Source organism: Castor canadensis, chromosome 4, assembly GCF_047511655.1.
Source record: "Castor canadensis chromosome 4, mCasCan1.hap1v2, whole genome shotgun sequence".
Classification (NCBI taxonomy): Eukaryota; Metazoa; Chordata; class Mammalia; order Rodentia; family Castoridae; genus Castor; species Castor canadensis.
Genome location: NC_133389.1, coordinates 176,648,292 through 176,659,730, shown reverse-complemented (window position 1 = coordinate 176,659,730; position 11,439 = coordinate 176,648,292). Strand labels below are relative to the sequence as shown.

Sequence of the window (11,439 nt, the reverse complement as noted above, 5' to 3'; positions counted from 1 at the left end):
CTACCCCACCCCCATATAGGGTTTACAAAGCCTATGTCCTCACGTGGAGCACTGGGCTTTCTAGTAGTGAAAGGTGCAAACTGTGAAGAGCTTGGAGCTTTGGAGGGGAGATCCGAGCATGCGCCCAACCACTGGAACCCCACCACCACCACTTGCCTATATGCGGGTCTCTGAATCTTTCTAAGGTTTAACGATTACCACCTGGAATGCCCCTGACTTAACAAGTCATTCAGAATGCTCAGCACTTCTTGTGCATCAGATCCAATGAACACACTGTCATCAATACAGTGAGCAATATGAAGTACTGCAGAATCCAGACGGGCTGTCACAGAAAGCAGAATTCACTTGGCCCTAGGGCAAGACTGCACATGTACACTGTTGTCTCATCCCGCTTCCTGGTGAATATTTGAAAAGTACATTTTCCACATTAATGGTTGCACATCACTTCCCAGAGGCTGTGCCAACATGCTCTAATAAAGATAGCACATCTGGCACAGCAGCTGCAATTAGGGCTCATCCTTGGTAAGTTTCTAGCATCACCTAGTGGTCACCTGCAGAGGGCAGACCAATGGATTAAATGGAGGTATAATATGGATAACAGCCCAAGCCTCCTTCAAGTCTTTGTAGGTGGCACTAATCTTTCCCATTTCCCAGAAATGTAGGAAACACCTCTGAGGATCCAATGGACCCACTGGAGATTGGCAGTACCTGATGCCCCTCCCCCCCACCTCCCCCCCCCCCCCACCACAGCCGCTTCCACAGTCTACTCTAACAGGGGCCATGGTGACAGTGCCTTCCTTGCTGTCCCTTCCAGCTGCAGGTGTGAGGGTCTTTTCCCTTTTGTCTGGTGACTAATAGATCTAAGTCTGTCATTTACTTTTTTGATGTTGTTTAGGTATGTTTATATTTTTATAAACTTTTTTTGGGATATATTCGTTATACAGAGGGGATTCATAGTGACAATGCTGTTTAGACTTATATTGTACATCATTGCCCCCATCATCTCTCCCCGCCACTTAAAGCCTTTGGAAGTGGCTTCTTAGTTCTGTTTCATAAAGGTGTATGAAATCCATCTACCCTATACCATCATCGTAATCTTCTTCCTTTACCCCTCCCCTCTACTACCCCCCCACTGCACCTATTTTAAGGTCCTGTGTTTCATTATTAATATTTAAGTTGATGTTCCAGGGGTGTCTCAATGTATGCCCATTGTGGGTCTGTTCAGTCCCTTCCATGACTCTCCCTTACCCCTTTACCTCCCACCCCCCCATTTTTTGATAGCTTTCAATATACATTCTTGTATCCTCCACCTTCTCATCTGATGCTCTTTCATTCCCTTTTCCTTTCCTTCTTTCCCCAAATTCTATAGAGTGGTTCCATTATTATAAACACGTTCTACATCTGAGCTCGTATATGACCATGCTTGGTTTTGTGTATATGTTTATCTTTGGATCTATCTTCCATGTATGAGAGAAAACATGCTGCTTTTGTGTTTCTGATCCTGGCTGACTTCACTTAACATGATGTCCTCCAACTGCATCCATTTACCTTCAGACCACATGTCATTATTCCTTATAGCTGAGTAATACTCCATTGTGAATATATACCACAATTTCTTGATCCATTCATCAGTTTCAAGGCACCTGGATTGTTTCCAAAGCTTGGCTATTGTGAATAGTGCTGCGGTGAACATCAGTGTACAGGTGTCTGTACAGTATCCTGTCTTACGTTCCTTTGGGTAGATGCCCAGGAGTGGTGCCACTGGATCACACGGCAGTTCTACCTTTAGTTTCTGAGGAATCTCCACACTGCTTTCCAGAATGTTTGCACTAATTTCTGTCACTTACTTTTATCAGTACATTAGTAGCAGTTAGCAATGGCCACCAAACCCCACAGTTCTTACGCTTACTTTTCCTCCCTCTTTAAATGCCAGACAATTCCACTAGCTCATGTATTTGTTCCCCTATAGCTTGTCTTGGCTTTCTTACAGGTGAAAGTTTGGGCAACTGCACTCTAAGAGCTCCCCAAGGACTATTGCTATTCCATTTATCACCAATTGGCTGCACAGTGACCCAATGCCAGAATCCCATCCTTTGTCCCCTTAGGATCATTATCTTAGGGTGGGGTCCCCTAGAAGCAGAGTCTGGGAGGAAGTCTCATGAGTCCATTGTTTATTATGCACTGCTCTCAGGAGAAGGGAGACAAAGGAAGAAACAGGTAATGGTAGAAGCTGAGCCAGCTGGAGGTTAGCTCCAGCCTGGCCCCATGCGAACGGCATCCTACCATGCTATTGCTCCAATTTGAGGCAAGGGAATCAGCCCTCAGGCCAGGAAGTAGTTTTCGTTGTTGTTGTTGTGGTTCTGGGGTTTGAACTCAGAGCTTCACACTTGTTATACAGAGGCTCTACCTCTTAAGCCAAGTCCCTAGCCCCCAGGCCAGGAGGTAGAACCTCTAGCTGAAGCTGGCACCATGTGGTCCATACCAATCTTCTGGGAATGATTGAGTTGGCAGACAGCATTCACTGAGGTTGAAGGTGGGAAGATCTGCTCAGAAGAATGTGCAAGGACACTGATAACACCTGCTCCATTGCTCCGTCAATGATTTTCTTTTCTTTTTTTTTTTTGTGGACTTGAACTCAGGGCCTACACTCCCTACTTTTGGTGATTTTTTTTTCTCACAAACTATTTGCCTGGGCTGGCTTCGAACCAAAATCCTCCTGCTCTCTGCCTCCTGAGTAGCTAGGATTACAAGCGTGAGCCACTGGCACCTGACCTTCAATGATTTTCATTTGTCTCCTGAATAGCAAACACTTCTTTGAAATTTATTTCAAATTCAGCCTCCAGTCTAAGTCCCATTTGGCCAAACTCTTGGTACTGAAAAAAAAAAAATGAAGACAAAAATGAAGATGCTTGTTATCAATGTCATTAGACACCTTGCAATTGAGAATGAGCAGGACTATTGTCCTAAATTACACTAACCAGATTAAACCAAAAAGTCATGCAGCTAAGAGAAACATCTATATCCTACAAGCATGCTTATTGCTTATTAACTAGAAGGAATATGAAATCATTACCACACTAGGGATTATTACTTATTTGGCTTTGGTTGTTTATTTCAGTGAGAGTCAGAAAAGTAATCTCTGTTCTTTGTAACAATTAAAATAGAAGAAGTATATGAGATGACATTAATGTCCTCTTCCTTCTTTTCTCTTCTATCCTTCTCTGATAATCCCTGTGAACTACTTGGTCCATTCACTTGTAAAGGAACCCGGGAGTTTGGGATTTCTGAGAAGTGTGGTTGAGGGAAGATAAGAAACACAAAAATGGCTTTAAGACTAAATTCTCTTCTTTGTATGTGGGGGAGCAGGAAGGCTTGCATGTTCTGTGTGCCAGGAGGAGGGGAGAGGAATGAACTTTGGAGGTGTTGGGACCCTTCTGTTTGCTGAGTCTCCTTATGAGTCACTGTTACATAAATCTTAAACTGGAAACAAAAAGCCACTCGCTTCTAGAACACCTGCTTGTGCAACCTTGTTACAGGAAGATGCAAGAAACTGAACTTTCCAGGTACCGGAAAAGCAACCCAAGGGAAGGAAAAGGAAATGCAAGTAGAAAGCCGCTTACTTTGTATGAGGCCTTGTGGTTGTGAAAGATAAGACGCATGTCCTTCACAAACCCTTTCACTTGGTGGTAACTCTGCGTAGTCAGCTTTTTCTTGATTTTGTCCAACCACATGGGTTCCTTCAGATCTTTAGAAGTCTCCTCAAACTGATGACAAAAAAACCAATGGCAAAACTGCTCAGTATTTATCTTCTTTGGATTCCCGCAAAACCCAATAGAAACAACAAGGTGAAGACCACAGAGCTTGTACTTTGACTCCCAGGGGATTAAATATCACAAGCTTCACAGAGCCCATTTCAGAGTCATGCAACATGGCATTCTGTGATCATGGTTCACTGCTGGTACTTACATAATAATAATATGGAATCTTGGAAAAAAAGGAGCTCTCAGAACAGCAATAGACCTTCAAGAGGAGGAACTCACATTTCTGCAAGAGAGGGAGGCTGTCAATGAAAAGCAGTGAAAAAAGGAGCCCATATGCATGCCCAGGCAGAAGGCACAGCTCATGCCCATTTTCCAGAAGTTTCCCCAAATTATGTGGCTGTTGGAAACAGATGGGCAATAGCTGAACTGTTTTTTCTGAACCCAAGTTTTAGTTTGATATCAGCATGGTGGAAGTGTGGCTTCAAACAATAGGCTCTACCTAGGTATCATTCCCCTGACCCCAGGCCTGTTTGTGCTTCTCAGAACAAGTGAGGAAAGTAGAATACTTGGGGTGTTCAGTGGCTCACCAGCTGTTCCTCAGGCTGCATCAACCTCTCCAGGATCTCAGATTCTGAATGGCTCTGTTGGTTTCCTAAGGACTCTATCCTGCAGAAGATGCAGCTCCACGGGGTCCTGAGAAGTCAGACATATGGTAATCAGAGGGCAAGGCACCTGGAAACAGCCACCATCCCTATGGCTACTGTTGTCCTCTCTTCAGGACTGGACAATAGGCTCAGCTGTGCATAAGGGGAACAAATTCCCAGAGTGCCCAAGACCTTCACATGAGATCTCGGGCTGTTACCTCCCTGATCACCAATGGCAGCAGTGGGGGTCAATCCTTGGAAAGAAGTCTCATGGTGAGTAGTAGGCTCTCTTTTTCCCAGAATTACTGGGAACACAAGGACCCTACCCTGGTGGAAGGAGCTGGGTTTCAACCCCTGCAGACATTGAGCCTCCATCAGCCCAATGAGACCTGGTTAAATGTGGGAACCTGTAATGTTTCCTTCTTTCCTGAATAAGCACAGAACAAAAAAACTGGTGATTCCCATCCCCAAGTCCATGGATTGAGGTAACTGCTTCAAAACTTTGAGAAAAAGACAGTCATAGCAGTTAGGCAAAGGACTCTGGTCACTGGCCTTCACATCCCAGAAGGGATGCTTTTCCTACCATGTTATGTTGCTTCTTTGTCACTCTCCTCTGATTACACTCCATAGTAAACCACGGGATTATGAGACCTCATCTCAGACCATTCTTCTAGGTAATGGTTCTAGAAAACTAACTCTAAGGAAGTCACAAAGAACATGAATCACCGGTTCACAGCATCTTTAAACAGCTGTCTGAATCATACAGCTGGATCTCAGTGTGCATGGCAGAGGGAACTGTCCGTAGGAGAAGAGAGATGGGTACTGTATCTCACTCACATCTCAACTTCCACCGTCTGGATGTGACAGTTCTTGTGGAAGGCTCTGGAGCAAGTATCACAGCAGAACAGAGTTCCTCCATTCCGACACACCTCACATGTGTTTGAGTTCCTCAGCTAGAAAATAAAACAACATCTACATCACTGGGATCAGTGAGACCCACAAGACCACCACTATGGCAATCCAGAACACATGATCTTTGCATGAACCTGCATGGACACATGTGTTTCTTCCTAGGATATCAAGGAACAGCATGGAGTGCATATTTCAGAATAAGATATGCTGGTCTGCAGTAAAGTTCCTGAGAAAGGGGCCATGTATCAGACCAGAAAAGTTTTCCTTATAAAACCAGAGATTCTGACTCAGAGAGACTAGTAATGAAACAAGATGATGATTTTATGGGAGTCTGAATAATTTTATCTTGCAGATAAAACAAGTTCCTGAAATAAAGTGTTAAATCCATTTGCCTGAACAACAATGATGAAATTGTTGTATTTACAACAATTGATGAATTGTTATAAAACACCCATCAGGGGTGCTTTACTGAGAATTTAATTTGATGGACTATTCCATAGTCTTGGCCATAAGCTCCCTATGATTTGAAATAAGATCTTGGGGAGGAGTTCTTGGACTATGGGTCCTGTGCCTAGAGGCCCTGGGCCTGTAGCAATGCCTTTGGTATGGAGGGACCATGGGTACAGATGACCAGGCGGATACCAGGAAGTACAGAACTCAGAGTCTGCTGTGACTCAGCAAAATTGGCATCTGAGGGGAGGAGGTTCCATCTCTAAGCCCAAAGAATGGTCATGGCGAGACCCTTGCCTTATTTTCTGGGGCCATAAAAGAGTTGTAGTTTTGTTGTATAAAAAGAATGGATAAGTGCCCCTCCCCACAATCAAAAGATCATAGATTTTTCACCAGTCTGAATCCATGGGGTCTTCAGCCAAATTTAATTTTCATTTGGAGTAAATTTGACAGTATTTGCATCCCAGTATTATAGAGTATCCCCTATTCATTAAAAACCAACAGAATTTATAGAGAAAATATAGAGATCAATGAATACATATTCACTGCATGATATACAATACACGTGCATTTAAGATGAAGAACTAACTGAGCCCTCTGCTGTGAGAGAGAAAAGTGGTATAAATAGAGTAAGCCTGACATATTCATGGGTTTATCACACCTGGTTTTGACCAAGCATGGTCAAGTAAATAAATTCAAAAGAAATTTCAATAACAAAAATTTAAAATTCCCATGGATGTATCACACAGCTCAGGTGACATGAAGCTCTCTATCAGTCCTGTGTTAGCGTCAGTTGTGTTTAAATCATTGTGTGATTTGCTGAGTCTTCCCTGCCCTTCATTTTGTGAAACTATGCCTTTCAGAAAACAAATTGTGCCCCAAAAGCAAGGTGAAAGTGACTGTGCTTAACCGCAGTGATGAAGTGAGGTTTAGAGCTGTTGGAAGGCAGCTGTCTTTGGTGGAAGTTGGGTGGCGGTGTGGGAAAACGAACCACGCATGGACAGTGCATGCTGAACTCTCCATGAACCTTGAGCAGGTGTGGTTTTTTGTCAACAGCAGTGTTCTAGGAACCACATACCTGTGGACTGTAACTGGTGGTTAAAAGCTGCTTTTGTTGAGGCACACTGATTCCTTACTTGGACCCACAAATTAACTAGTGGCAGGAAATAGTTAAATGATTATGACACCTCTTTTCCATAGAAATGGAAGGAATAAATTGACAGTGGGGAAAATGTAACTGGGAAAAACTTCTGGCGTAGCAAACTTGCATGCTGGCCAGTGTACTCTGCTTATTAATCAAACTGCCATTTCCCTTCCTTTTGTCTACTTGCTTAAGAGCCCAAGATTAACACCCTTTATTCTTCAATTAAACCAGGCAGTCTTCTACCCCTTATCTCTCTCTGACTATCAAAGAAGTAAACCTGTCAGCCAAGACCTACAGCTTTGGAGAAGTGGCACCAGGGCTCCTTGAGAGCCAAGGCCAGCACCTATTCTGGGACGTGTGTTTGGTCATGTACTCCAACTGAGCTCCTGAACTCCCCTTTAAAAGGTGGATATTTCCACTCTTGGGGATATACCCAAAAGACTGTTACTCCAGAGGCACCTGCACATCCATGTTTATTGCGGCACTATTCACAATAGCCAAGTTATGGAAACAGCCAAGATGCCCCAGCACTGACGAATGGATTAAGAAAATGTGGTATCTATACACAATGGAATTTTATGCAGCCATGAAGAAGAACGAAATGTTATCATTCGCTGGTAAATGGATGGAATTGGAGAACATCATTCTGAGTGAGGTTAGCCTGGCCCAAAAGACCAAAAATCGTATGTTCTCCCTCATATGTGGACATTAGATCAAGGGCAAACACAACAAGGGGATTGGACTTTGAGCACATGATAAAAGCAAGAGCACACAAGGAGGGGGTGAGGATAGGTAAGACACCTAAAAAACTAGCTAGCATTTGTTGCCCTTAACGCAGAGAAACTAAAGCAGATACCTTAAAGCAACTGAAGCCAATAGGAAAAGGGGAACAGGTACTAGAGAAAAGGTTAGATCAAAAAGAATTAACCTAGAAGGTAACACCCACGCACAGGAAATCAATGTGAGTCAATGCCCTGTATAGCTATCCTTATCTCAACCAGCAAAACCCCTTGTTCCTTCCTATTATTGCTTATACTCTCTCTACAACAAAATTAGAGATAAGGGCAAAATAGTTTCTGCTGGGTATTGGGGGGGGGAGAGGGAGGGGGCGGAGTGGGTGGTAAGGGAGGGGGCGGGGGCAGGGGGGAGAAATGAACCAAGCCTTGTATGCACATATGAATAATAAAAGAAAAAAAAATAAAAAATAAAAAATAAAAGGTGGATATTTTCTCTCAGAAGGGGGAAGACAGTGCTTTAAGAAGTGCTATCCTCTTCTTCATCTGATGAATAATAAATCTTATTTCCTTTTCCTCAAAACCCTGCTTCTCATTATTTGTGAATTAGCATTGAGGCCAGAGGACTGGTTTCTAGTAACAAGCCTGGGCATTTGGCCAGCCCTGCTGTTTGAAACCTGGACTGCATCTATTTGTCTTGGTTGAGTAAACATTATTGTATATATGAGATAGATTTGTACATTTAAAAAGTGGGGCTATTTGGAGTCACTGGTACTGCCCCCTAACTTGTGGGAAACCTAGGGACTTGATTTTTGTCAGTATTGTACACCTGTTATCTTATCTGTCAAATGATTTAAGGTCTTACTCTGAGAGTAAAAACTAAGTTAATATATGTGTATGATATATGCAAAACTGTGATGTTAACTGTTGCTGGCTCCCTTGTATGTTAAATGTGTTTGTGGTCTCCAAGTATTTAAGTCTTCTAAAATGTAACATTTTAAAAGTGCTGTACAAACTGGTATCCTCCAGATGAAAACTGTTATTGATGGTAGTCTTTTACAGGTTTGTGTGCATGTATTCTTAATGGTAACAAGGAGAGCTTAATAGTGCTGATATAATGCTGTCAATCATGATTTTTATCCTAAAATGCTATATGCAATGAAAATAACTAAGTTATTGTCAATTGCCAAACATTTAAAAATTCTAAGAATGACTATTGTAAGTGCTTTTGTCATCTGCAGTTTGAATCTTTCTCTAAGACATTTATGATCAAACTCATGGAAAATATCTCTTGTAAGTACTTATTTTTCAAGTATGTATTCCTAAAAATATATTTTTTCATCAGTTATTTTTATATTTTCCCTGTAAAACTTTGTACCTTTGTCTTTTCTTCAAAAGTATAACTTTATCTAATAAACTAAGAGCATTTTTAAGACCTACAAAATAGACAAAATTAAACTTAATAGACTTCAGGTAAGCCTAGCCTAGGAACCACTCCTTCTATCCTCTTTGTTGCTTAAATTTGACCAAAAGGGTCTTAATGACACTGATTCTCACCTGACCTGCCTCTCCCTCCCCTCCAGTGTGGAACCAAATCAGACCAACTGGGATCTCTTATCCCAGCCAGGAGGAAAGACCTACTGCAACAGGGTTTATCCCAGAGACGAGGGGTCATTCAAAAACCGACAGTTGTGCAGAAAACAGCCTTTTCTATCAAAGTGTGTCTCCATCTTAGCTGCTCACAATTCTAGGTTCTTGTTCACTGAGCTGTTTTTGTGCCAAAATTACTATCTACCCCACCCGCAAATTCCAAGTGTCACATTAGCCAATTGCAAGCAGATTGTGCACCCAAACTTGATCAATCCGAGTAAGGGGGGTGGAACCCCACCATGTCAGGGATAAAAATGCAGACCTATGGTCTACTCCATGTGCTTGCTGTGGCTATGTGCCTGTGAACCCTTCTGCAGAAGTAAGTTTTGCCTCGCCAAGACAAGACAATTCTCTGTTTCTGTGTCTTCAATTGTGACTCTGGTGGTCTTCGGGGGTCTTATTTCTAACAATTTGGGTGCTCATCCTGGATAATTCCATCCAGGTGAGGGGCTCATTGGCAACACAGGGAGAAAAAGCTTTAGCAGGCACCGCAGCGACCAAGAAATTCTGTGCACAGATGAGGAAGGTAAGAAACGCCATTGACTGGCAAAGTGCTCCTTGGTGGTTGGGGAGGATCGCAGAGGTTGTGTGAGAGAGAATGAAACATGTCTGAGACACAGAGTGAGTGTGGAGTCACAATCCGCAGTTCTGTAGATATCCAGGCCACTACATACAGCTTAATGGCAGTCCACAGGGACCTAGTCAGGGGCTTATACTGACCTGCTTATTGTCAAGTAGCACCACCAACTGGATATTGTCCCACAAGGGAATCGGTCAGAGAGGGGTGAAGTGTGTGGGGTAGTGAGTGAGACACCTCCAGAAAGTTAGGGAGGTTGAGGCATTCTCACCAACTAGGTAGTTTGGGATGGGGAAACATCGCAAGCGAAAAGAGCTCTAAGGAAGGTGAAACTAATCTAAATGGCACATGGCTGAGGTTTGGAGCCACTCCTCTCCTGGATTGTTTCCCACTAATTCTAAGTCTCTAAATCTGTCTAATCTTTCTACCAATGGCTAACTCTTTTAAGTCTTGCTTTCAAGATGGGATACTTGTCCCCGTCACAGACATGTCAAGACCAAGAGAGGGAACGGATCATGCCCAGGTCACTGCAGGTGGCAACCATGGGCTGGCCCATTCATTCTCACAGCCAAGACATCACATGGTTGGGATTATGGACCCATGCCCTTGGCCTCATGTGGAGGGACCAGAGAGGGAATTTCAATTTCCTGTGTTTAAAATTGGGACATTAGTATTCCAGGTTGTTACATTAGCTAAAAGGCAACAAGACAGCCCCCTTCTTGGGTTCTGTTATAGACTCAATAAGGCATTTGAGGTTTTTTGTTGTTGTTTTTTTTTTATGATTATAAGGGACTCCTTCCCTGAAATTAATTCTTGTTAGGCTAATTCATTCTACCTTTTCCGTGTGAACTGAGATAGCCAGACAGCACCACTTTCATTGGAGGTGTAATCCCTTTTCCTTGCCTGACATGCAGATTCTGATTTAAAAAAAAACAAAAACAAAAAAACACCAACAACTAATTTTTGGTGTAAATTAAGAGGCTGGACAAGTGCATCCTGTATCGTTTTTCCAGAGGATATAGAATGCCAGCTTTCCACCCAAACCTAAGCTCCCTAAATTTCCTATAAAAGTTTGACTAATAACAAAGTTGCTTCAGCACAAAGTAAACTATTATTACAGGTTATTTTAAAACTCCCTCTAGGGGTAAATCTGAAGTCTTAAAAGAGGCCATTTTAAGTTAATACCCCACTCTGATCCTAGTCGTGTGTCTCAATGTGCCCAGTAGGGGACCCCTAGAGGATGGGAAAGTCCAGGGACTGAGCAATAGGACTGGGGAGGTGTAGTGATTAAAAAGGGATGCTGCCATAAAAATCATTGCAGGTGTAATTAATCATGCTCATTAAGGTGTAAGGAGCTGTTCATCCTTAAAAGTATAGATTAATTGTTCCGAATAAAGGGAACAGATGCAGATATGCATGGCTCCATTTCTATCTTTTCTTCCTTCTGTCATTCTTCTCCAGGCACAAATTGAGATGGCATAGGAGAAAACGCAGTCCTGATGATTCTCCCTTAGGGTTTCATTAGTGTTGCTTACTATACTAAGGGTACTACTAAATGGGTAAAAAT

At 42.7% G+C, this 11,439-nt stretch overlaps 1 protein-coding gene across 12 annotated transcripts in view; it reads right to left on the bottom strand.

Annotated features, from left to right (window-relative positions):
• Positions 1-2,156: 2,156 nt before the first annotated feature.
• The window catches only part of Sp140 (SP140 nuclear body protein), an 86,019-nt gene continuing 76,736 nt past the window's right edge, over positions 2,157-11,439 (bottom strand). For all 12 annotated transcript variants that reach the window (XM_074071947.1, XM_074071954.1, XM_074071948.1 and 9 more), the window contains 5 exons: positions 5,243-5,358; positions 4,349-4,454; positions 3,967-4,044; positions 3,621-3,764; positions 2,157-2,873 (listed from right to left, as the gene is read on the bottom strand). In XM_074071947.1, the coding sequence (XP_073928048.1) occupies positions 2,775-2,873; positions 3,621-3,764; positions 3,967-4,044; positions 4,349-4,454; positions 5,243-5,358 (543 nt within the window). In that variant the 3' untranslated portion in view covers positions 2,157-2,774. The remainder of the gene's footprint in view (positions 2,874-3,620; positions 3,765-3,966; positions 4,045-4,348; positions 4,455-5,242; positions 5,359-11,439) is intronic.